Source organism: Silene latifolia, chromosome 9 (genome assembly GCF_048544455.1).
Source record: "Silene latifolia isolate original U9 population chromosome 9, ASM4854445v1, whole genome shotgun sequence".
In the NCBI taxonomy this organism is placed as follows: Eukaryota; Viridiplantae; Streptophyta; class Magnoliopsida; order Caryophyllales; family Caryophyllaceae; genus Silene; species Silene latifolia.
In genome coordinates this window covers 44749112-44776143 of record NC_133534.1, presented here as the reverse complement: position 1 = coordinate 44776143, position 27032 = coordinate 44749112, and the positions used below count along the sequence as shown (strand labels likewise).

General features: G+C 33.4%; 3 protein-coding genes and 2 long non-coding RNA genes across 5 annotated transcripts; 4 read left to right on the top strand and 1 right to left on the bottom strand.

Annotated features, from left to right (window-relative positions):
* Positions 1-1658: 1658 nt before the first annotated feature.
* LOC141599680 (stromal cell-derived factor 2-like protein) lies at positions 1659-9382 on the top strand. Its single transcript, XM_074419772.1, has 6 exons — positions 1659-2102; positions 3298-3438; positions 3535-3675; positions 4334-4383; positions 4477-4606; positions 9100-9382. Exons 1-6 carry the CDS (start codon positions 2001-2003, stop codon positions 9193-9195), a joined length of 660 nt encoding a protein of 219 aa, XP_074275873.1. The 5' UTR covers positions 1659-2000; the 3' UTR covers positions 9196-9382.
* A 706-nt stretch (positions 9383-10088) lies between these two features.
* Positions 10089-12776, top strand: LOC141600959 (putative disease resistance protein At5g63020). Its single transcript, XM_074421216.1, has one exon. The coding sequence runs from the start codon at positions 10089-10091 to the stop codon at positions 12774-12776; it is 2688 nt and encodes an 895-aa protein (XP_074277317.1).
* Positions 12777-15025: 2249 nt separating this feature from the next.
* Positions 15026-17812, bottom strand: LOC141599677 (small ribosomal subunit protein eS12-like). Its single transcript, XM_074419771.1, has 5 exons — positions 17714-17812; positions 16719-16756; positions 15895-16183; positions 15376-15441; positions 15026-15232 (listed from the first exon to the last, which is right to left on the bottom strand). The coding sequence occupies exons 2-5, from the start codon at positions 16724-16726 to the stop codon at positions 15173-15175; spliced, it is 423 nt and encodes a 140-aa protein (XP_074275872.1). The 5' UTR covers positions 16727-16756; positions 17714-17812; the 3' UTR covers positions 15026-15172.
* A 4307-nt stretch (positions 17813-22119) lies between these two features.
* LOC141602647 (uncharacterized) lies at positions 22120-23439 on the top strand. The gene is made up of 3 exons (XR_012524582.1): positions 22120-22782; positions 22870-22974; positions 23062-23439. It is a non-coding gene; the product is annotated as an uncharacterized LOC141602647 (long non-coding RNA).
* A 2363-nt stretch (positions 23440-25802) lies between these two features.
* LOC141602646 (uncharacterized) lies at positions 25803-26650 on the top strand. The gene is made up of 3 exons (XR_012524581.1): positions 25803-25993; positions 26081-26185; positions 26273-26650. It is a non-coding gene; the product is annotated as an uncharacterized LOC141602646 (long non-coding RNA).
* Positions 26651-27032: the final 382 nt, after the last annotated feature.

Sequence of the window (27032 nt, the reverse complement as noted above, 5' to 3'; positions counted from 1 at the left end):
ATACTCTTTCACATATCCTTTTTCATTAACTTTTCATATCATACCCTTTTCCTAAAATTAAACATATTAACTTTTATGTGTACTTTTTAGTTTTTTTCTCTTAAAATCGAATCTAATTGCTTTAAAGACTTGAACAATGATTCATAATACTCCAATTAGTGAAGTAATTTAGTTGTTTACGAATTATGATATGACTAGTGGTGGTTTGTTGGTGGCTGAAATGTTTGGGAGTATCGATTATCGACGCTGTTTTTTTCTTGTGATTGATTGATTGATTTTGAATAGAAGAAACCCTATGCAAGATGTAATTCCTGGAAGACCAGATATTGCTAACATATGCATACATTTTTCAAGAACAATCCTTCTGTAATTCTAAGAATTGATGTTTTGATTAGTCCATTATCTTTTTATTATTTCATGATATGTAACTGTGTATGGCCAATTTCAATGTAAAATTGTTTAGCTCTGTAAAATGTTGTTGGCAGAACGTTTTCATTGATGTTGACCGATGCAGGGGTTGAACGGAGTATGGTCGGGCGAAGTGTGTTGCTGGAGGGAGGTGAAGAAATGAGGGGGCGTTTGGTTAGAGAAAGGGAAAGGGAAATGAAATTAGAAAGGGTAAGAAGGGGAAAGGTAAGGGATTACCTAAAACTTAACTAGTTGTTTGGTTACATCAAGAAAATGAAGTGTGGTGGTTTCACTGGTTTGTGGTTTGTTTTGGTGTACAGGTGGTGGTTTAGGTGGGGTGGTGGTAGCGTGGTGGTGGTGGTGATGGTGGTGGCAATGGGGTGGCTGTGGTGGTGGTGATGGTGGTGGCGGCGTCATGGTGGTTATGGAGGTGGTGTTGCGGTGGTGGTTTATGTAGGGTGGCGGTGGTTTTTGGTGGTGGTTTAGGTAGGGTGGTTGTGGTGGTGGTGGCGGTGGTGGCGTCATGGTGGTGATGGTAGTGGTAGTGGAGTGGCTGTGGTGGTTGTGATGGTGGTGGTGGCGGTGGTGGTTTATGTGGGGTGGATGTGTTGGTGGTTTTGGTGGTGGTGGTGGTGGCGATGGGGTCTTGTTGGTGACGGGTGTGGTGGGAGTCGTAATTGTGGTAATAGGTAAATAAGGTGGTTGAAGGATAACAAGGGTAATAAAATCTCATACCTTGGGGGGTGGGGGGTAAGGAATTAGATGGATTGAGAGGTAAGGAAGGGAATTGCATTCTCTTTGTTTGTGTCAAACAAACACCAACAAAGGGAATCAATAACTTTGTTTCCCTTTCTCTTTCTTATAGACCTCCAACCAAACGCCATCTCAATTAGTGAGGGGGAATATGAAAATGGTAAAATGGTAGAAGACGTATGTAAAAGAGTAAAATCGGTACATCCTTAATAAAATAGGCAAGGTAGAAAATCAAAACAATAGGTCTTGATATAGACGGGTGGGGCGAACAAACGGGTAAAGACCTCTAATAAAATGGGTAGGGGGGACAAGGTGGGGCACCCACATGTGCTTTCCACTTTATGGCAAATGAGTATTTTATGGGAGAAAATGATATCCGTCTATACGTATAGCCCGTCTATAATGAGAATTTGTGAAATCAAAATAGGTTGACAACTTATTATTGGTCAACTTATTATTGGTCCAAGCCATGAAACCTTTCCAACATGGAGACTTCCCATTGGCCAACCATTCCCAAACAAACGTGTTTCCTCAACAAAACAAAAATTCAACAACACACTCATCCCAATTCTCACACGACCCACACTATATTCACATCACCGTAGAATTGATTTCTCCGACGACCGAAAAAGACGCCGGGAAATAGGCCGGCGGTAACAAATTCGACCACCGTGGCGCCACCAACCACCCCCTCTCAATCTCTCACCAAGAGAAAACCATCCTTCCAACCGCCGTCTGAGTCGATAAAGCCCACCCGAATAGTTTACCGGGAGAAATTTCCGTCGGATTCAAACTTACCTTTTTGGCAGAAGACTTGGTTTATTCTCTTGCTTTTAATCATGGCTGCTTCCTTCTTCGCCCTCGCTATTTTCCTCTTTCTCTCTCTTGATTCTGATTTCTCTGCTTATACTTCCGTTTCTGCCGCTCCTGAAGGCGTTGAGGTATCGTCATTTCATTTTCTATTCGATTTTAAGTATTTGTGTTGGTAATGTGGTGTAGGTGATGATTTGATCTTGCGATCGATTAGAGAACTGTGTGATCATCAATCATTTGCTTGATTTAATCGTATTATCTTCGTTATTCTGTATGTATTGGTGTTTTTATCGGAATATTTGATGTTAATTTTAGAGATGAGAAATTAGGGAATAGTATGATATTAGGGTTGACATTTTGATTCGACGGTCGGTCTTGGTAATTTGATCGAATTTATTGGAGAATTGTGAAATGATCAATCGTTTACTTGATTTTATCGAATTATCATGTTATTGTTCATGAATTGGCTTTTGTTTTGTAATATTTGATGTTGATAGGGAAGTGTAGAGATGAAAAAAATAGGGAACGGATTAATGTAGCAACTGCATTCCGAAACGTGGTTTGTTAGATTTCTAGGTTATTAGAGAATGAGAAGCTTAGAGATATGTGAGTTGTTGGCGATTTTAATTTTGTTTCTTCAATTTTGACTATGTGAGGGATAGGGAGCTATTCGTTTCTGCAGTCGAGGTTTGGATGGATAACTGTAAGATCGGAGTTAGACTGATTGAATGTCAGTTTCATACCTCAAAAATTTTATGTGTCTTATGTATGTATCATTGTGCCCCAGCTAGAACACAACGAGAAAGAAGCTGTTGTGGTTTCTGAAGGACTTGGTGAACTTAATTTGGCAAGTATAGACAAATCTAGGTGCAATTTAATTAACAAATTTTATTCTTAAAAATAAGATATGTGGTTAATTGCACATTAAGAGAAACTTATGGGGTTGATTTGCTACATTTATAAGTTAAGGGGTTTAATTGCACATAGTATCAAACTTATGGGGGTGATTTGCTATATTTCCTGTTTGCGGACTACAACAGGTTTTTGACTTGTTCTCCATGATCGACAAGTCTTTGAGATTAGTATCGCCATTTTACTGTAAGATTATATCGTGAAGTATTTTTTATTCTCGTGAGCCCAGATGTGAAGCTCAGATTCTATTAGCATAATTGGTGTTCCTCGTTGTAATCTTGTATATTTCGAGAAACTGGTTGTGACGCTAAAGTTTGTTGCTTTAATTTAATTTAAAATCGTGACTTTGGTTTCTAACTCACCCTAAAAACTGGTCCGTCAATTGACACGTGCTCTTGTGTACTTTTGTAGGTTACATATGGATCGGTCATCAAACTGATGCATGAGAGGACGAAATACAGGCTGCACTCACATGACGTTCCATATGGTTCTGGAAGTGGTCAGCAATCAGTGACCGGTTTCCCTAATGTTGATGATTCCAATAGCTACTGGGTAATTGCATGTTTCCATGCATTTTCTGTGTATATGGCTTTTGTAGATGTGATTATTCCAAGTGAACCTTGAATCATCCTTTCCTTTTATAACTAGGTTGTGAAGCCTGTACACGAAACAACTGCAAAACAGGGGGACGCTATCAAAAGTGGAGCAGTTGTTCGCTTACAACACATGAAGACTCGTAAATGGTTACACAGCCACCTGCATGCATCCCCTATTTCGGGTAACTTGGAGGTAGGCAATGCTACATGATATGTTGGATTGTGTTTCACTTGTTCTTCTAGCCAATAAAATGTACTTCCATGCACAATAAGCTCTATATCCCTATATTGGATTTGTAGTGATCCAAATGGTGTGCTTATGTTGATAACATTGTTGAGTTACTAATTTTTTATGGGAGTTGCTTCACTCGCGCCAAATCTTTGCATGGTATTGTGAGTTTGGTAGTAGAATTTTTGAGTTTTTTTAGTTGATCTTCACTTCATAATTAATAGATAATTCTCGTTGGCATGGTGTTAATGAAGCTTTTTTGTTGCCGTTATTATCATTGTATGTGTCATCAACTTCACCTCGCTGCCTACATAGAAGTGCCTGAGGTGGAGGGTTTGGCTACTCCAGTACACCCTTGATCTCCATGTACATGACAAACACATCTAAACTGTAACCCAAGGTCATCTTTCTCATCACAGTGGTGGAACTTGAACATAGCCTGTCTCATATTTCATAAGATTATGTGTTCACTTTTCTATGTAAGTGTAGCAATTACTACTGGTGCTATAAAGGCAGTGGTATTTCACTAGAAATTTCCAAAATACATTTCTAGTGAAAATCCGTTATTTGATGTATATCAGAATACTCTTTAACTGTAATTTTTTTCTGACCGTTAATATAGGTTAGCTGTTTTGGAGGAGAAGATAATTCTGATACTGGAGATTATTGGAAGTAAGACTTAAACTTGCACAATTTTATTGATTTCAGACAATAATCTTTCAATTCTTGTTTGTTGATGAGCTATCAACCCTTATGTTTCTATAGGCTAGAAATAGAGGGAAAAGGAAACGTCTGGAAGCAAGATCAGAGGGTCAGACTTCAACATGTGGACACTGGTGGGTATTTGCACAGTCATGACAAGAAGTATCAACGTATAGCTGGTGGTCAACAAGAGGTAAGAAATCTGGAGTCCGTCCTTCCCTTGTAGCGCTTTACACCACGATGTAGACCGCATTTGTTAATTCGATTGTTGCAGTAAAGAACGCTTGATCAAATTGTGACTATGATTAATATCTTTCACTGGTCTAACTACAGTATTAGCCTTGCCTTCTTTCTTTTGTCTTGATTTGGGCAAGCGTTGCTTTTCTCAATAAAAAAAGTCCATAAGCGTAATATAACTTTTCTGAACCATTGTTTTGGAAGTTGACTAAAGCCAAGTTGGTGTCTATCATTGTTATTGCTGCATAGTGCATAAGCTTGTCAAACCGTCTTATAAAAATATATGTTTCACTTAATTGTAAGCTGTTGTCCACCTAGGAAGTGGTAAATTCGCTAGCTTTTGGTTGACTATGTTGTAGTTCCCCAATAACTCAAGTATTGTACGAAATGGAGGAAGTTGTTTACATAAGTGTGGTGCATAAGAGAGACTTCTCTATGGTTGTACAGAAGTTCTACTCCCTTGATCAACCACCAATTCACAGGAACTTCTATATCTCATGTGCAACCAAAACAGCACTTTAGTCTTTGATGTTCAGTTTTGTACCCATAGTCTTTTGGGCTATTTACTTAAGATTTCAGGTTGCCTTATACTAAGGTCATTCCTTTATGTCAACTTATACTAGTTTAGTAATTATAGTTTTTAGGCTGTTCAACTTCAGAAGCTGACTTGGTGACTTATACTCAGTCACGCCTTTCTCTATCAAGCTGTACTAAGGTCATTAATTTATGGGTTTTTTGTCAGAAACTACCTTTTATTTAGGGTCATTTGTCAACAACTACCTTTCATTTTATTTTTGGCTTTCAACTACCTTTTGTTTCTTCATTTTGCGAATGACTACCAAAAATCCATTTTCGGCGAAAAAAAAGTCAATTTTCCGGCGTTGACTTGCTCTTTTCTTCCTTTTTCACACATATAACCCATAATTTTGCCTTTGTTCACCCAACAAAAAAAGCTCCTCTCCATGCCCAACACCTTATCAAAAGTTTGTTCAAAGCAATGATTATTTTCGAATAGTTAGCACAGGTGATTCTAAAACTGAATCCATGATTATTTTCGAATCGTTAACATTCAGAGTTAATTTTGCCAACAAGGCCATAATAGATCATTATTGTTGAAAAATTATTTACTAATTCAAGTTAAGATTAATATCAATTATGATTTTGTTTCGGTGATTAGGACTTTGATTCGGGTTAGAGATAGACAAATTGAGGTGATTAATGTTGGGTTTAATCAATCTTTATCATCGATTATTAGGGTTATGAAATAAAGAGTTAGATTCAACATGAAATGTTAGTCAACGTCGTAAAGTTGACTTTTTTTCGCCGGAAGTGAATTTTTGGTAGTCTTTCGCAAAATGAAGAAATGAAAGGTAGTTCAATGTCAAAAATAAAATGAAAAGTACTTGTTCACAAATGGCCCTAAATAAAAGGTAGTTTTTCACAAAAAACCCTTAATTTATTTATCAACCTAATCGTTATGGATACTTAGAACTATACTCCCTTTATTCGTTTCATTTCCATGCGTTTGACGTATGTAAACGAAATGAATGGGGGGAGTACTAAAGTGGGGAGTACTAAGTATCGCAATACCAAGGAAGTTGTAATTCCTATGATACCATGTTTCGTGTGAATTTGTAGAAGTTGTTTGTTGCATGTATGAATTGGAGTTTCACAAGAATTCTCACTTATCTATGGAAACTAGTTAAGCAACGTACTCCACCTTCAGGAATTGGAATCCGTAGATTCGTGTGAATTGTGTCAACCAAACTAGTCGTCACTTTTATAAGTCATGGGAATTACAAATTTCCATTGTATTAATGGCTACATCTTAAGTCTAAACTTTTTGTACCCGTATTTCTCTAAACTTTATCTCTCTTCTTTCCCCCAAAACAAAACCCTAATTAAATCAGCCGCCGCCTCTCCCTTCCACACCTCCTCTCTTCTTCTCCCCCTACACGATTGCCGGAGATGGGTTCTCCTTTTAACCTATCTCCGGCAATCATCCACGTCTCATGTGTGTTACGGTCTTCCTTGGTTTGGGTTTACTCCACCTGCTTGTGACGGATCTGCGCTCCTCGTTAGTCCGGTGGACGGGTTTGGTGTTTCAGTTCGTGTTTCCGAGGTCGTTCCGTTCCTCCGTTCTGCTGTCCTATCACCGAATGGCTTGCATGCAAGCCAGGGGCGATTCCCCTCTCCCTCGCCCCTGGTAAGAATCCGTCAGTCCTTGAGATCGTCTGTCTTGTTGATGAGCATAGTCTTGTCTTTGTGTCGCTGTTTTTTTATGTGGTTGTGGTTTTGGAACTTTCTGGTGTTTCCCCTTCCCCCACCGGCCGGTCCCTTCTCCTCTTCTTGTTTGTGTCGGTCGGTCTGAGTTGTCCTCTGGTTTGGTTCTGTTGCATGTAAGCTGATGGTCCTGGGGGAGTCGGTTGGAATTTGGAGTCTCGGAGTCGATCTGTGTCGGGTTTTGGTGTGTTAAGGGTCTGCCGTGTCTTCGTGGTTGGCTTGTGAGGTCCGCTCTTTTTCTTTGGTGGGAGTGAGTCCTCGGCTGCTGAGGACCCTGTTGTGTATGTCTGAGGCGTGGTCGGTAGGGTGGAATTGAGGAGTTGGTAGTGGTGTTGGTTGGGTCAGATGCGGTGGCTTCCACTTGCCAATGTGGCTTCCACTTGCCAATGTATGTTTTATCTGTACGTAACGTATTTTTTATTGCACCGAATAATAACCTTCTATAGGTTTAACTTATCGTCTTTTTCATGGATGTCTGGGGTGTCCTGTCCCCTTATCTATGGGTTGATTGCTTTAGTTGTCGGGTTAATAATGGCAAGGGTTGATTTACATACGGTGTGTATTGTGCCCTTTTCTAGATGTTTTTGGCCTGGGGTTGTTCAAGTGGTTCTCTCTTTTGGCAGCTTTTCTCTTGCTCATCTTTCTGGAGTCTGACTCATATGGTCAATGGGTTCTATTTCTAAGGTGTAGGAGAGTCATCTCCGTTGATGGCAGACTTCGTTGTCTTGCTTATCGCTTTTTCTTTCTTCATTCTTTTCGTAAGAGTGGAAGTACACCTTATCATGGCTCTCTGCGACTCATATATGCCAATGCTTTCCGGAGGTCAAGCATGCGTTTGAAGCTGGTTCGGGTGCTCATGGCCAACCCTCCGTTCTTTTCCATCCAACCATCGATTTAGTTTCTCTTAATGTTGTTTTGTTAATGTTAATTAATGTTGGGATATTCTACATGGTACCCCTCAATTTTTCGACTTTCTACATGGTACCCCTACAATTTTTAAAACATACATGGTACCCCTAATTGTTGTCATTATCACTAATTGTACCCCTAAACTTTATTTTCCGTCAATTAAACTAGGTTTTAGGCGTTAAATGATTACTTGGACGCGTAACCAAGCTTGTCATTTATCATCCCATGACATAAGGACTCTATTAGGCTCAATATCCATCTTTGGACGTGATAATTTGGCAAGGAATCAATAAGTTTTCCGTCAAAAATTTTTCAGTTCATATATATCAATAAATATTAGGATCGAGACGGATATTGAGCCTAATAGAGTCCTTATGTCATGGGATAATAAATGACAAGTTTGGTTACGCGTCCAAGGCATTACCTAACGCCTAAAATCGAGTTTAATTGATGGAAAATAAAGTTTAGGGGTACACTTAGTGATAATGAAAACAATTAAGGGTACCATGTGTTTTAAAAAGTGTAGGGGTACCATGTAGAAAGTCGAAAATTTGAGGAGTACCATGTAGAATATCTGATTAATGTTTATGTTATCACTAGGTATGGCTTTGTAGTGCTAGATTTAGTTGTCGACTTTCTGGTGCTACCTAGTCGAGTAGCTTACTTTGTTACATTGTAAGTTATTCCCCCTTTTGCCGTCAATGGCCACATTTTCAGATTTTATGGTTATGGACAGTTAAACATGTAAAACATTTGTTTCCCATTTCCTGATACCAGTTCATTCTTGATTTCTGTTTCTTTTTTTTTTCACCTGTTTGAGTATTGTAAGAAATCCGGATTCCTAATTCTATTTCGGTTTTCAAAATCCTTTTAATATTTTCTCTCGATTTAAATTTTAAGTTTTTATAAAAAAAATCCGGAATTCGATTTTAAAACCTTTTAAGTTTACCTTGACCTTGCATTACATTTTGCTCTCCCTTTTGTTTTTCATTTTACCTTTTCTATTCGCATTTTGAGTTGTGGGTTCACCCATTGACGGTTCTAAAGGATGATTTATGTCAGCCAACCCCAAATCATTTTGGGATTAAGGCTCTGATGTTGTTGTTGTTTGAGTATTGTAAGAAACTCACATGTGAGTCTAGCTGAAATCGTTATTGCTCACTTAATTATTGGGCTAATGGGTTGGTTTGACATAAGACTGTCACGTATAATTATTTATGATTTGGGTAGTATATGACATAAACCAATTCTCTGCAGGTTTGCGGTGTCAAAGAAAAAGGAAGGGACAACGTTTGGCTAGCAGCCGAAGGTGTTTATCTTCCAATTAGCGATGGAAAAGCAGAATCATCATAGTTCCCTTTCTTTAATTAGGTGTATTCAGAAGCTCTACTGTACTGATTACTTAAGCGAATTTCTAGTCGATTGTGGTATTGATCTTCTTTTATGTTGTATTAAAAAAAAGTTTGATGGTTGGACTGGCAAAATTAATTATGTAACAAATGCTAATATAATTGAAGGTCTTTGATTTTTTGTGTTGATAGTCTTAACCTTAATTCATCGTTGTTGCCTATTTAACTACAGTACAAGTTTAGTCCCGGATTTTCGGTTTTGATGCTCTCTGTCTCAGATTAAGATCATTCAGAAACAAAATAGTGGTTGGAGAGAAATGTTTCGTAAGCATGGTAAGCAAATGTTGTAGCTTTGATTTTGCACTAATTCTTACATGAGACACCATCACAAATTCACAATAAGCTTATCATGAAATCTCTTGCATAAGAGATAGAGTTATTTTTTTATTCCATTATATTTTCCTATTTGTTAGTTTCTGGTGTTCTATTGGAAATAATTATAATAATAATCTTATTTCTTGTATATGGAGTATGATCCGCAGCTGCTAATTAATTTAATTATGAATGTGGCATAGTAACACCACATTTTCATTTTATAATCATGCCCGTCTTATATAAAAATTTGTGATAATCATAAGAGAATTGCGACCCAATTATTTCCGAGAAATTCCGATGGGAACATATGAATATATGATAGTGAAGCTGTGATAATTTCAAACTAGGTGGGGCTAAGGTGACTATAGTTAGTCTTCTTTGCTCCTTTTTAAAGGCTCAAGTCAAAGTCATCTCTTAGTTACTTAACTAATATGTTCTGAACCATAATCATATTTTGGTTAGTTAACTAACAACCACTAGATCACTTTTCAGTGTGATTTTATTAAATAAACATTGCTTCTTATGGGAGCTTTAGATTTCGTTGCATCAGTTTTGCAAGTCATAAAATGTTTGTGGGACTGTGTTTCTCCCCATGTAACTCTTGTCGGCGAGCTTGAAAACAATCTGCAGTCTTTACGATGTGCAACAGAAGGACTGCGGGACTTAAACGAAGATGTTAAGAGGAGAGTTGAGCTAGCCGAGCAACACCAAGTGGTGCGTACTCGAAAGCAAGTTGAAGGATGGCTTCAAAGGTCCGAAATCTTAGAGAAAGAAGCTAGTCGGATCATTGAAAGGGGTGAACGCGAAGTGCAAAGCAAGTGTTTGTGGGGCCGTTGTCCTAAGAACTTTGGTTCAAGCCATCGGGTTGGAGGAAGAGTTGAGAGGGCGCTTGTTAAGGTGAAGGAAGAATCGTCTAAGGGATGTTTTGAAGTTGTGGCTGATGAGTTACCCTATGATTTGGCTGAGGAAAGGCCCTTGGAAAATGTTGTGGGGTTAGAATTGATCTTTAGGGATGTATGGAAGTGTATAGTTGATGAAAAAGTCGGTGTCATTGGGTTGTATGGCTTAGGTGGTGTCGGAAAAACTACCCTCTTGACAAAAATCAATAACGAGTTTGTTCATCGAAATCATGAATTTAAGTTGGCAATTTGGGTGGTGATGTCGAAACAAACTAAGGTGGATGAGATGCAGGAAATCATCCACAATAGGGTGAATTTGAAGGATGCAAATTGGCATAGGAAAACAGAACATGAAAAGGCTGCCTCAATTTACAAGTTTTTGAAAGGGAAGAAGTTTGTTTTGCTTCTCGATGACATGATGGAACGAATTGACCTTGCACGAGTAGGGGTTCCTCTTTCAAGTGACGGGAACAAGGGCAAAGTTGTGTTTACAACGCGGTTTCAAGAGGTGTGTAGCCAAATGGAAGCTCAAACGAGGATCGAAGTGACCTGTTTGGCTAAATCCCAAGCCAATATCCTCTTCAATACCAAGGTCGGGGATGACACTTTGAAATCTCATCCTGAAATACGAAATCTTGCTCAGACTGTTTCTGAGGAATGTCATGGCTTGCCACTCGCTTTAATCACCATAGGACGTGCTATGGCAGGGAAAAAGGATCCTCGGCTTTGGAAAAGAGCGGTACAAGTTTTGAAGGATTCTCCATCAAAGTTTCAAGGTATGAGAGATCATGTCTTTCAGGTTTTGAGGTTTAGTTATGACAGTTTGAATGACGAAACAATCAAACAATGTTTTTTATACTGCTCAATCTTTCCTGAAAACTATGATATTCCTAAAGAGACCCTAATAGAGTATTGGATCAGTGACGGTCTAATAAACAATCCATATGATATAAATGAGGCTCGTCACCAAGGGAACGATTTCATTGAAATCCTGAAAAATGCATGCTTGTTGGAATCGAATAAAGACGGTGTCTCTGCAGACTCCATTAAAATGCATGCTGTGATTAGGGATATGGGTTTGTGGATATCTAACGAAGATACTAATGAAGGGGATAAAATAGTGGTAGAACATAAGACCAGAATAATCGATGCAATTAGAATTGCAAAATGGGATAAAGCTGAAAAAATTGCAGTTTTCGGGGCTGATAAAATCTGTAATTCACCCACCTGCCCTGATCTCAGAACATTAGTTGTCAGAGATTGCGGATTAACCCTATTCCCTTCCGGATTCTTCCTTCATCTGCCCGCCTTGAGAGTGCTTGATCTGTCGAATAACCGTGATTTAGCTGAGTTACCCGAGGAAATTACCATGTTGGTTACTTTACAATACCTAGATTTGTCGAGAACAAGGGTAGAGAGTTTACCTGCAGAATTCAGAAACCTGACAAAAATGAGACATTTGTTGCTGAACAATATGATGGACCTGACAACTATTCCTCAAGATGTGATTAGTAAATTCCTGCATCTTAGAGTGTTAAGCATGAACTATACTTGTTCAGACGACTCTTTAGATGAAGTTATCGAAGATAATGTCTTGTCGAATGGTAAGGAATGCCTACTACATGAGCTACAACTGTCAGAAAACCTGCAAGACTTGAGCTTGATACTGACAACACTTGAATCGGTAACAAAGCTATTGGGTTCTGAGAGGTTAAGGAGGTGTACAAGGAACTTATACCTCAAAAGGTGCAAAAATATGACCAAAATCATTGTACCATATTCATCTATCGATCAGATGATAAATCTTGAAAGACTTGAAATCAGAAACTGTCGGAATTTAAACCAGATGACAGTGATTCAAGACTCGGCATATGATTCCACTGGCTTTCGAAACCTTCATTCTGTCACTATAACAAATTGCTCAATGGTCGAAATGAGTTGGCTTATGCATGTCCCAAACCTCGAGTCCCTTCATTTACAAGGCTGTAAATTGCTGGAAGAAGTTATACGTGATGATCAAATGCTCTTAAACTACGAAAATCATCAAACACTCTTCTCAAAACTAAGCAGCATTATCTTGTTTGATCTTCCTCAGCTTAAGGCATTGTGTCCTAGACCCTTGCCTTTCCCTTGCCTTGAGCGGATGACAGTGACTTTGTGTTCGGCTTTGAGGACACTCCCATTTGACTCGACCAGCTGTCAAGGCCGGTTGAAGGAAATTGTCGGGTGGCCGTCATGGTGGGACAGTCTAGAATGGAATGATGACGGCATTGAGCCTATATTTCGCGCCCATTTCAGATCGAGTAATTAAATTTGACCCATATTAGAGATTGGGTCGGATTACTCGGTTATATGGTACTAAATACAGAATTGACTTACGAATCTAGTGACCACTATACGAATAAGCAAATAATTGAAGTCATTGACTGTATCAATTGAATTGTTGAAGTCCACTATACTTGTATACACGAGCCGTTCAGTCCTTTTGTGGTTCTCCGCTATTTACTGTCGGAGTTCTCTTCTTTTGGCAAATTTAACAAAATTAACCTAACCTTCTTACAATTTTCCCAATAAATTTTTTTTTTTTTAAACTTGCCTTTTCTATCACTTGTATAAACAGGGTACTCTACAGTTAGGAATTTAGACCTGTCAAATTCTTACATGACCCGACCCGACCCGACTCGTTAATTCCAGGGTCGCCTCATTCGAAAATTGTCTTGAATTTACTAGTGCCATAGCGTAATTCGAATGGCGGAGTATTTTTTTTTTTTTTAAAAGGTAAGGAAACTAGGTCAACCTATAACATCCTCGCGGATAAGAGCTTTCAATTGAAAGTAGTAATATTTAAAAAACCCAAAAAAAAAAAAAAAAAAACGAAAACAAAGGGTAGCCATTAAAGATGCTGAAAAACTACTTCTGAAAACCCTCATTTTGACCGACAAAAGGAAAGAATTCATCAACCTCATAAATCAAAAGATAGGAATTGAATGTAGTCATTTCAATCCTTCAATAAAAGATCACACCATCCAATTTGGGCATGTCACATCTGAACCATTATTGGTATCAGAAGGTGAAACTCTGAAAGCACTCTAGCAAAACAACATTTTTAACACAATGATTAACATTGCTACAATCTTTAAAGAGAAAATTGTTGATTACAGCCTTTTATAAACCACTTTTTGAAAATTACAACTTTTATAATTTTTTTAAAAAACTACATCCAAAATTTTACTTTTCTTCCAAAATTGCACCACGGTGCTGTTTCCGGTGAAATTTGTTAAAAAGTAACCGAACTACCCTTTCTTCACAAATGCTTGTTCTTCCCCAAAATTGTCCTCTTGTCAATCAATTTTTCCCAAATTCTTCTAATTTTAATGGATATTTCCTGCCTTGAATTATTCCCGATTATTAATCCTTCTAGCTACTTCATGTCCTTCGCATTCAATCAGCGGTTTAATTAAGTATTATTCTTCTATTGTTTTTATTTTCCCCAATTTCTCAGATTTTTCTATTTTTGGCGCTTTTAATTTATTCTCCGCCTCTTAATAAGTAGAATTTAAGAATTAATTATTCCTGCATCCATGGGGAAACGTAAGCTTTTTTTCCTTATTTTCAACTAGAAAGAATTCAGCAACAATGGTGGATAGCGACGATACCGACAGTGTCAACTCAGCATCATCAATTCGCTCAGATTTTATGTTGGGTCTATGAGAACAAGGGAAAAATTATTCAATCAATTACGAAAACTAAAGAACCCTAATTAATTTCAATTTGGGGAAAATTGATTTAGAAGGTATAAAAGAGAAATGAAGAATGGAAATAGGGTAGAAATTTCGTATATAATAGAAATAAGTGAATTCAATTTCGTATAAAAGAGAGCAAATTGAAATAGGGTAGAATTAAATTGAAATGATTAGGTAATATTGTTGAAGAAATTTCAAATGAAGAATTAGAGAGATGAAGTTGTGAAATCTGAAGGAGTGAAATTTGAAAAAGGAGATGAACATTGAGGGATTATAAAGGAGGATAAGGGTATTTTCATCATAAAAAATGAACTTAAGTGACAAAAATTCAAATTAAGGTCAATTGTCCACCGGAGTTAATGTTTTGGCTGTAATTTATTATCAGAAATAAAATTCTAGATGTAATTTTCAAAAAAATGTATAAGGCTGTAATTTTTAAAAAATGATTTATAAAAAGCGGTAATCAACAATTTTCTCATCTTTAAAAGAAATTAGATCTCAAAAAATGTTCTCTTTTACGATTCTTGATTTAAACCTTTGATCTTAAGATTTAGGACTAAATATAGTTCTCCTAGGCTAAAGTGGAGAACACATAAAGTCAAATCTTTGTTTAGGTAAAAATCAAGATTGTAGTTCTAGAAAAAGAAATAAAAGATGTTCTAATGAGCAGAGTATGATATGGCTATGGGTTGAATCAGGCCAAATTAGGGCAATAGCAAGTCAAGGAAGACTCATAACTAAAATTCCCATGTAAAATAGGGGTAATTGACGTGCAGGAAACAGCAAACTTGTAAGAAATCAATTGGACACACTGAAGTGCAACAACAAAAATGTCATTTCCTTCAAATGCATGAGCCACACAAACGATCAAAATGCTAACTTCCCCAAAGAAGTTGGAATTCTAATACAAAAACGAGATCTAAACATTGATCTAACATCAGATAGCAAATCATAAGTCTGCATCTTAGTGAGACTTGATATGTTGCTGAACCACATTGAGCCCTTCACTCTCCTCGCCGTAGTCCTAAACATCCCAACAGATATAATAAACATCAGAGAACTTGTAAAATTTTATTTGTCTAATAGCCAAACAAACGAAAAGATAAATGTTATCAAACTTCAAGAAAATGTGTGCTCTTAAGAACAAATGTTATGTAAGATATTCACCTTGACGACCACACATGAGCATCCCACAACTTTCCTGGCATTGCCCTCCGAGTCAATCTTGCACAACTGCGTAAGCATGCAAAATGTAGTCATTGAATGTGCTACAGCAATAAATTTAGACATACAATATCCTATAATGAGCCACACTAGATAAAATCAAAGCTTTGAAGTGTAGAGGAAACAACCAACTTATCCTCTGCAAATTATTTTCTTTTTCATTACTGGCCGAAATGAGGCAAACCCAATAGTCAACAATTAGACTACACATACGTCGAGCATAAAACGTCTAATACTTAAAATATAAAACACCACTCCAAAATCCTAAGATATCCTTGGTAGCCCCGTGAAACTGATCGCTACACTGGAATGCAACAACAAATGTGCGACAAATGAAAAAGTTGGCAGAGTATCTAAGATCAACAGGAAGGCTTACCAAACAGCAACAACAAATAAGAAGAGATTCACCGACAACAATCAACCATACTGAAAAGAAGCTAAATGTCGAGAAGGATAACTTACACCAGCCCACTCGCCCAAGGTTTTGGCACTAGGTACAGTGAGCAAGTTCACATTGTGCTCAGAGCAAAGAGCTTTGACCAATTTAACATAGTCAGGTTGGTCACAGTCCTCAGCCAACAAACACAGATGAGCTCCATGTTTCTCAATTGCCTTAGCACCTTCATGGAGCCCACGAGCAAGGCCTCCATGAGCCATGGACTTCTTCAGTACAAGCTGAAGGGCAGTCATCAAATCCATTGTCTCCCCCAATGGAGAGGGGTTCTCAACAGCAGCAACAACAGGCTCCTCACTGAAGGCAAAAGAAAAAGATAAATAAGAGTCTATATAGAACCAGCTATCTTAGTCGAGCATATGCAAATGACAAGCAGATTATTTTTGGTTCTGAAGGAGCAAAGGCACACAGGTGAAAAGCGCAACGAGGAACATATGCCTCATGCCCTTGAGCAGCACTTGTATTCAAGGAGGATACCATGTGAAAAGTAATGTCAGGCATAATAGAGCTAGGGAAATGACACAAAGATGAAAACGATATAAAAATTGCTAAACAGCACGCCTTACTAGCTGGGCTGGTAAATAAGGCTCATAGACATGTTTTTGTTAGTGCCTAAGTTTGATTTTTAAACTAAGGCCAGTTAAGGAGATAAAGAAAAGTATTTATAAATTATAACACATATTTGAAATATAAGACACAATGTGAAGTGTCAGTCCTTAAAAATTTTACCGAGAAAAGGATACAACATAAAATACACAAAACAATGGATAATACAACTAACTGAGAGATAGGCATCACATATTAGTAGTTCAAACAGAGCATGTATACTTACCCAGACATTTTGTTAAATGATGCAAATTTTGTTTTATCCTGCAAAGGAAAAACACTAATATATTAACAATCAAGATGATAATCACCAACTTCAATAGTACCAAAAACAAATACGCATTCAATCACAGTGTCTTTATCGTAATCGTTTTCAATCAACAATTATCACATTAAAAATAGCAAACTTGTGGGTAATGTTGTGTGAGTGTGACTGAGCGTAGATAGTAAATGGTGCTTTATTACTTCCGCCTTTCTTATTCAACGGTGTGTTCGACATAAATAAATAAATAAATTAAAAATACTCCCGACGAAACTATCATTAGATTTATAGCATAAAAACGTTTTCGAACTATTAAAGCATCGACATAAATAGGAGTATAATTATTTCTGTATAAATAAAATTATTTCTGTAGAAAGTGAAGGATGAAGTGAATACTGTTAAGAGGATAGCAATCGGGGCAAAGCTAAGATAAGAGGTTGGAGAAATGGCGAAAGCGGGTCAAGAAAATCATGGTTATTATTGTTGACATGTGAACATACTAAGCAATTTCTTCCCCCTATCAAATCCATTTCCCAGTACCATATAACTAAATCAACTTTACAAAAACAATACTACCTCGGATTCTTTGTGAGGAGTATTTTAATCTAATGGAGCAATTCCTAAGAATCGGAGGGAATAATTAACTATTTTGGAACTCAATCCCACATTAGAATCTATTATCCCAAATATAAACACTACTTAATCATCTATTCAGAAATATTTAATCTTTGATGATTTTACCTCGACCAATTTCACAAATACATTAAAAACTAAAATTGATTCAAATAAAATTTCACAAGCATTTAATTCTTAAATTAAAATGGTACATTTCAAACTTTGGGTACCAACAGAAAGCAAACAATTTTGCGATTGCAATAACAATGATAATAAATCGAATCAAAATGTTTGGAGAGATAGTTGTATGATTAACAAACAACAAAGAGAAAAATAGAACAAACCTTGAAGATTAAGCTGATGAGAGAGTGGAGTGGAGGCGCAAAATAGTCAAATGAGTTACGATTAGGTTTTAGGGTTTATATAGGGACTTTATATTATACATCTCTTTTCTTGGGCCATTCTTTTGCGTTTATAGGGTACACCAAATGGCTTGGCCCTTATCATAGCAAACCCACTTTTCATTCTGATAGACCCAACAAAGGTGACAGACACGAATAACTTCACCCGACACCCGAACTCAAGACTCGAACTTGATCTGCACCTGAATTGACCCGACCCAATATAATCCGACCCGAATATTTGTTGTTGCACACTTGATAATAATTGACCCATCCCAAAATCCGGTCCGGCCCGACCCGACCCAAAGTCTAGAGACCCGAAATAACTCGACCAGAAATTAATCTGACCCGAACCTGACCCAATTGATCCGTTTTCCAAACTAGACTGGACTCGCTCACAATTGGATTATTTCTTTTTTGTTGTATCAAAAAAAAAAAAAAAGGCAACCATCATTTTCTTACATTTGTTTCATAATATAATAAGTTTCCACTAAGTGGATTATACATTTGACATCAGATGGTATAATTTTTGAGCATTAAAATTAAGTTTTTGAGTTTTAATTTTAAATGTTTGAGTTTTATTATAAAGTTTTTGAGTTCATTTATTTAAACATTAATCTCAACAAGTTACATTATAGCTCAAAAAAATCACATATAAACTCAAAAAAATTTGATTTTTGACGTCATAAAACTAAAATGTAATTTATAAAGTCTATAGAACTCAAAAAAAAAAAAATACACAAAAATTAATAACTCATTAAGTGTGAGGTAGTACATCTGATATACAATCTTTTTTCTCAATAAGTCTCCCTTAAAATAAAGGTATTTCGCTTAAGAGTAACACGGGTCATATAAAACCATAGTCTGTTAAAATGGGTTAAAACTAACCCAAGATTAATTATAGGGTAGGGTATAGTACATGTTGTAGGTATATATTTTATATTTAAACTCTAATCTTTTAATTAAATTCACAATTATGAGTTTTTCAATAAAATAAACGCGGTATTAAACTATAGCTATAAGTTGTAAAAAAATTAGTAATGCAATAATTATTATTTTACAGAATAACTTAACACATACTTACTATTAGTTTCGTGACAAAAAACAAATTCATTAAAAAAATTACAACTTAACTTAATTCTCTTTGATTAGTTTTCTATTTCAAATTTTTCTGTTTCATATCAAAATACAATGGAAGAAATATTAAATGTTAATGAGATGCAGATTTAAAAAATATAAATAATACGCTCAAAAAAATAAAAATTATATATATCGCGCATACATTGCGCGGGATATATATTAACAATAAACAGTCTTTAATGTTTACACTACCTTTGCAGTTTTGAAACAATTGAACAAGTAATCTCAAAAAGTAAAAAAACAGAAAAGACCGTCATAATCCCAAAAGGAAATATGTTACCATTTTGAATTATATTATCTATAAAATACTATTAAAAGCCTAGACTAAAAATGCCACGTAGACAATGCCACATGGGATGAAAAAAGTCACGTACACAATAACTATGTGACTTGGCAAACGAAATGACATGAATTATCAATTTATTATTATATTGCGATAATTTAATTCACTTATTTCTTTTAAAAATCCATCCATATTCCATTATCTTTAAATTTAATTAACTAAAAAAAACTGCAATAAAAAAATACGCATTAACTATAAGTTAATCATTTCAAGATATCTATATAATAACATAAAAAGCCTAGATTGAGTAGTTAGTAGAATGACACAGGGCGCGCAACATTTACATGTTAGATCAATTTTTTATTTTTTATTTAAAAAAAAAATAGAAAATGAAAAAGTAAAGTAGTAATCAATAGACTAATTATTCATCTTATTTAAACACTTTCATTTACCATGCATTATTCCACTTAATAATCATTATTTAGTGATAATCTTTTTATATTCTACCGTTATGAAAAAATTTCACCTATAAAATAAAATAAAATAAATTGATAATATTCTAGCATATTCCTAGCAAAAACAAATTAATGAAAAATTAATGAAAAGTAACATAAAAAGCATAGATTGAGTAGTTACTAGAATAACACGTGACGAGCTACATTTACATGTTTGAACAATTTTTTATTTTTTATTTAAAAAAAAAGTAAAAATAGAAAATGAAAAGGCAAAGTAATAATCAATAGACTAATTACTCATATTATTTAAACACTTTCATTATAACACATTATTCCACTTAATAATCATTATTTAGTGCTAATCTTTTTATATTCTACCGTTATGAAAATATTTCACCTATAAAAGAAAATAAATTGATAAAATTCTAGCACATTCCTAGCAAAAACAAATTAATGAAAAAGTTTGTTTATTTTCACCTAATTATTTTATTTAATTTATTTATCAACAATTCTCATATCTTTACTTTGTTGTGTGTAGGAATTAAATGGGCAATAAATGCAGAGATAAGAGAGAAGTACAAGAAAAGTGGAGAATTCGGCAAGCATTTGTATTATATAGTTTGCTTTAGGAATTGTCGAATGTATATAAAGATACTTGAGATCGTCGACGATTGAATATAATCGTCAGCGAATGGTGGTTAAACTTTGGTGAAGGAAATCATCAGTGAATTACTGGCGAAAAAAGGTTGTTACTGAGTAACCCGCGTTTTCGCAGTAATATAACTTGACTAAATTGTAACTTTAGTTTTTTTTTAATCTCTTTTCAATAGTGATAGATTGTTTTGCGGATGTTTTTAATATATTCATCATTGTTAATGTGTAGTAAATTTATTAAGATTGATATTAACAACAAATTACAAATATGACTAGGGTAAGTTGGTGTAAATATAGTATTCTCTATATATTTAATTAAGTTGGTTAGATGGGTAAATCTATATGTTTCTTATGATTTGAATACTAATAAGATGAGATAGGACACATTTGATTTTGTTATCTTATTGTTGCTTTGATGATAAGATGGCAAAAGTACATTGTATATATCGATTTGTGATAATTTGTTTATATTAATTCTCTTAGTGTAATTATTTACATTTTATCCCAAAGCAACATAATACTAATGAGTAGAATATCTTTTTTACTTATAATTTTCAATGTGAGAATGGATGTTTTATCTATTTACCCACCTTATTTAAATTATTATCATTTGATTAAACGTTACAATAGTTAAGAGAAAATGAGTGAAGAATATTTTAAGTCTTAAATATCATAATTATTTTCAAATTAAAAAAAAGAGGTATATAAACTACGTTTAATACTACTTATTATTTTTTAATTAATACGGAGTATCATCATTTTAATAAAGTTGACTAACAAAAATATCAAATTTGACGTTGAACAAAAATGATATCATTTGGTTACAAAAGTGACGAGAATGAGAATAACAAAATAATAGGTTATAATAAAAAAAACAATACTAAAGAATGACGTAAAATCGTAAATAACTAAATATCAAGCTACTACAAAAAATAGTAAAATAAAATTTACGCCAACAAATTAATGAAAAGTTAGAGCTTAACTCTTACACTTTCACAATAGGTTATCTCCTATTAAATAAACCACCCCCCATCCTTTCAATTTCTCTATCATCATATCTATACAATTTAATTAAAAGGTTAGATAAAAGCATTAAATTAAATTACACATGGCATTAGTATTAAATTAAAATCCACATGGCTTTAGCATTAATTTAAAATACACATCACAACTCACACATTAATTCCTACACATTTTAGTCTACTACTCCGTACTAAATTTATTTATCTATCTATACTATATAGTTAAAAAGCAACTTAACACATTAAATTTTTTGTCATATAGGATTATCATAGTTAAATTCTATTAATTTATATTGGTTAATATTAAGGTTATTTTAGAGTTATTTTGTTAAAACTCTCTATAAGGTTTATTAATATTTTTTTTGAAATCATAAAATCATGATTAAACCTATACAATATAGTTAAAAGACTACTTAAAAACATTGAATTTTATTGCATCTGACATTTTCATATACAATAATATTAAAAAATTCCTTCAAAATAAAAAATTGGACGACATGTTGAGTGTTTAATTAATGAGATTTTCTATTTTCATAACCATTAAATGTTATTTCATGTGGCATTTTCATAATATCTTAATTTGTAGTATTGATTATCTCACCATTACACGTACACTTTGATCCCTTGATTCTTTTATCCTTTATACAATAATATTAAAAGACTTCTTTCAAAAAAAAAAAAATTAGAAAGCATATTGGGTACTTAATTTATGAGATTTTTCATTTTTTTTAGCTATGTATGATGTCACTTCACAACCATGTAGAACTAATACACTAACCCTTTCACATAAATATTAAATTTACTAAAATTCTTTACAAAAGTATCATTATATATTTTGTAACATATAAGTTAAAGAAAATTAAAGTATATCATCATTATTCTTAAATTAATTGTGTATATCATCATCAATTCCAACATTAAGACTAATGGAATATCAACATAGTGAAAAGCTTAGAGTCATGAACCATATAAATAATGTCATTAATAATTTGATATAATTAACCCCATTAAGACACTTTAATTTACTCATTTTATTTTTCACTATTAAGGGAATAGGAAGAGATATTCATATGTCTTTATTATAAAGTATGAATTTTTCCTAATTTTTTCCACTAACTCCCATAGATGTTGCTAATATTTTTCTTGATTATTGATCTATCTATTTTATAGCAACTTAGATGTATTTATATTTTTTTTGTTTTGAATAAGCTATGCATTATTATATGTTAATTTAGGTCGATGAATATACGTTTATCAATAAAAATGCTTTGACTTTTGATATTTTGGCATTCTATTGTTAAATAAATAATTATTCATTTACATGTCTCTTATGAAGTTTTTATGACTTTGCAGATATGAGATACATGATGATAAGACAAACGACGAGTTTACAGGATGTTTGTTTAGAGAGTCCATTTATATAGTATGTGGACTTTTCTACCCAAAAGCAAATAAAATGTAACATTTTTGATATTTTGGCATTCTATTGTTTAAGAAATAATTATTCATTTACATGTCTCTTATGAAGTTTTTATGACTTTGCAGATATGAGATACATGATGATAAGACAAACGACGAGTTTACAGGATGTTTGTTTAGAGAGTCCATTTATATAGTATGTGGACTTTTCTACCCAAAAGCAAATAAAATGTAACATTTTTGATATTTTGGCATTCTATTGTTTAAGAAATAATTATTCATTTACATGTCTCTTATGGAGTTTTTATGATTTTGCAGATATGAGATACATGATGATAAGACATATGACAAGTTTACATGTTGTTTGTTAAGATAGTCCGTTTTTATTGTAAGTGGACTTTAATTTCTACCCAAAAATAAAATAAAATGTTATATACCTTCTGCATATCCCGAGTATTGCCATCGTCAATCCATTTGGCCCTCCTTTTGTTTAGTGACTTTGGTTTTGTTATTTTGTCAACGATTAATAGATGGCAACTTTTGCTAAGGTTGATTGAATAAGAATGTTGAATTCGATTTCATTTTGCAATTAAAACGACCATTATCCCTCACATTTGTGTTCAGATTCTTAATTACAAGGTTTATTGTATCATTAATGAGGTAGCAATTTTTATGTATTGGTAAGTAAAATTAGCCTAAGAAAAACTGAGTTCTTTATTTTCCTATAAACATACAAAACACAAAACAAATAAATCATTTAAATTAAATATTATGAACATTATTAAACATAAACATTACTAATTACTCATACATCATCTTGTAGACATTCAAAAAAATTTAAAATGGACAACCATTATTATTTGGAGCATTGTGAATTTTGATTCATCTCCATATGATTCTATAAGCAGTTGTTCTACTTTTAATTTTAATGGATAAGTAATTTGATAACAATTACGAATCATATTATTAATTTTGTTGTCGTAAAAATACTCCCTCCATTTTTGATTGAAAAATGTGTTCTCATTTTCTGAGTCTTTTCATTTTTTAGATACTTATTACTCCCTCCAATTTTGATTATATGACGTTTTGTCTATATGCACAAGAATTAAGATATGCATTTACTCTACTTTTTTTTATCTCTCTTCATTTACTTAAAGTATATGTGTAAGACTAAGATTAACCAGGTATGAAGAAGCGTCGAAGTTATAGTGTAGAAAAATCGAGGGTGAGTGACTCACCTTAAGACCTTACAAAGATTTTTTGTGTAGATAAAAACGGGTCTTATTTATTGTGAGGATAAAAACACAATTACTCATATTTTTTGTTTTTGTTTCTTTATACCTATGGACAAAAATGGTAATGTTTTGAGCTACTAAGCAATGATCTCCTTCTACTCTTATAGCGAGTCTTATATCTATTTGTACTACGATTTAAGTGGCAATTTAAATTCATAAATTAAACACGCGGGCATACATTGTAAAAGTACACTTTGAAATCCCCTTGATCATCTAACTATTATGCCTCTTTGTTATCCAATCCCAATCCAACCATTAAATTCTCTAATAAAAACTTCATTATATCGAGGTTCTCCATCTTCTAATGCAATAAGTTGAGAAGTAGCATAATTTAGAGTAATAAAGCAAGCACTGCAGAATATGTGAAAAAAATATTGTCAAAAAACTTCAAATTATGTTATTACTCCGTATTAACCAAAATGGAGGGACCAATATAAAACTTATTTAATAAATAAAACAAGAAAAAATATACAATGATTCACACTATAATCAATAGTCTAATTTTAAAAAGCAATTCTTTCTACGGGCCCGTGCTTTTGCTTTTGGGTAGAAAGGTTAGATAAAAGCATTAAATTAAATTACACATGGCATTAGTATTAAATTAAAATCCACATGGCTTTAGCATTAATTTAAAATACACATCACAACTCACACATTAATTCCTACACATTTTAGTCTACTACTCCGTACTAAATTTATTTATCTATCTATACTATATAGTTAAAAAGCAACTTAACACATTAAATTTTTTGTCATATAGGATTATCATAGTTAAATTCTATTAATTTATATTGGTTAATATTAAGGTTATTTTAGAGTTATTTTGTTAAAACTCTCTATAAGGTTTATTAATATTTTTTTTGAAATCATAAAATCATGATTAAACCTATACAATATAGTTAAAAGACTACTTAAAAACATTGAATTTTATTGCATCTGACATTTTCATATACAATAATATTAAAAAATTCCTTCAAAATAAAAAATTGGACGACATGTTGAGTGTTTAATTAATGAGATTTTCTATTTTCATAACCATTAAATGTTATTTCATGTGGCATTTTCATAATATCTTAATTTGTAGTATTGATTATCTCACCATTACACGTACACTTTGATCCCTTGATTCTTTTATCCTTTATACAATAATATTAAAAGACTTCTTTCAAAAAAAAAAAAATTAGAAAGCATATTGGGTACTTAATTTATGAGATTTTTCATTTTTTTTAGCTATGTATGATGTCACTTCACAACCATGTAGAACTAATACACTAACCCTTTCACATAAATATTAAATTTACTAAAATTCTTTACAAAAGTATCATTATATATTTTGTAACATATAAGTTAAAGAAAATTAAAGTATATCATCATTATTCTTAAATTAATTGTGTATATCATCATCAATTCCAACATTAAGACTAATGGAATATCAACATAGTGAAAAGCTTAGAGTCATGAACCATATAAATAATGTCATTAATAATTTGATATAATTAACCCCATTAAGACACTTTAATTTACTCATTTTATTTTTCACTATTAAGGGAATAGGAAGAGACATTCATATGTCTTTATTATAAAGTATGAATTTTTCCTAATTTTTTCCACTAACTCCCATAGATGTTGCTAATATTTTTCTTGATTATTGATCTATCTATTTTATAGCAATTTAGATGTATTTATAATTTTTTTTTTTGAATAAGCTATGCATTATTATATGTTAATTTAGGTCGATGAATATACGTTTATCAATAAAAATGCTTTGACTTTTGATATTTTGGCATTCTATTGTTAAATAAATAATTATTCATTTACATGTCTCTTATGAAGTTTTTATGACTTTGCAGATATGAGATACATGATGATAAGACAAACGACGAGTTTACAGGATGTTTGTTTAGAGAGTCCATTTATATAGTATGTGGACTTTTCTACCCAAAAGCAAATAAAATGTAACATTTTTGATATTTTGGCATTCTATTGTTTAAGAAATAATTATTCATTTACATGTCTCTTATGAAGTTTTTATGACTTTGCAGATATGAGATACATGATGATAAGACAAACGACGAGTTTACAGGATGTTTGTTTAGAGAGTCCATTTATATAGTATGTGGACTTTTCTACCCAAAAGCAAATAAAATGTAACATTTTTGATATTTTGGCATTCTATTGTTTAAGAAATAATTATTCATTTACATGTCTCTTATGGAGTTTTTATGATTTTGCAGATATGAGATACATGATGATAAGACATATGACAAGTTTACATGTTGTTTGTTAAGATAGTCCGTTTTTATTGTAAGTGGACTTTAATTTCTACCCAAAAATAAAATAAAATGTTATATACCTTCTGCATATCCCGAGTATTGCCATCGTCAATCCATTTGGCCCTCCTTTTGTTTAGTGACTTTGGTTTTGTTATTTTGTCAACGATTAATAGATGGCAACTTTTGCTAAGGTTGATTGAATAAGAATGTTGAATTCGATTTCATTTTGCAATTAAAACGACCATTATCCCTCACATTTGTGTTCAGATTCTTAATTACAAGGTTTATTGTATCATTAATGAGGTAGCAATTTTTATGTATTGGTAAGTAAAATTAGCCTAAGAAAAACTGAGTTCTTTATTTTCCTATAAACATACAAAACACAAAACAAATAAATCATTTAAATTAAATATTATGAACATTATTAAACATAAACATTACTAATTACTCATACATCATCTTGTAGACATTCAAAAAAATTTAAAATGGACAACCATTATTATTTGGAGCATTGTGAATTTTGATTCATCTCCATATGATTCTATAAGCAGTTGTTCTACTTTTAATTTTAATGGATAAGTAATTTGATAACAATTACGAATCATATTATTAATTTTGTTGTCGTAAAAATACTCCCTCCATTTTTGATTGAAAAATGTGTTCTCATTTTCTGAGTCTTTTCATTTTTTAGATACTTATTACTCCCTCCAATTTTGATTAT

Coding starts and splice junctions, on each gene's coding strand:
- LOC141600959 (XM_074421216.1), top strand. CDS start 10,089: ATGGGAGCTTTAGATTTCGTTGCATCAGTTTTGCAAGTCATAAAATGT.
- LOC141599680 (XM_074419772.1), top strand. CDS start 2,001: ATGGCTGCTTCCTTCTTCGCCCTCGCTATTTTCCTCTTTCTCTCTCTT. Junction 2,103..3,297: donor CCGCTCCTGAAGGCGTTGAG/GTATCGTCATTT, acceptor GTACTTTTGTAG/GTTACATATGGATCGGTCAT. Junction 3,676..4,333: donor CTATTTCGGGTAACTTGGAG/GTAGGCAATGCT, acceptor CCGTTAATATAG/GTTAGCTGTTTTGGAGGAGA.
- LOC141599677 (XM_074419771.1), bottom strand. Junction 15,442..15,894: donor CCTTGGGCGAGTGGGCTGGT/GTAAGTTATCCT, acceptor ATGCTTACGCAG/TTGTGCAAGATTGACTCGGA. Junction 15,233..15,375: donor GCTCATGTGTGGTCGTCAAG/GTGAATATCTTA, acceptor TGGGATGTTTAG/GACTACGGCGAGGAGAGTGA.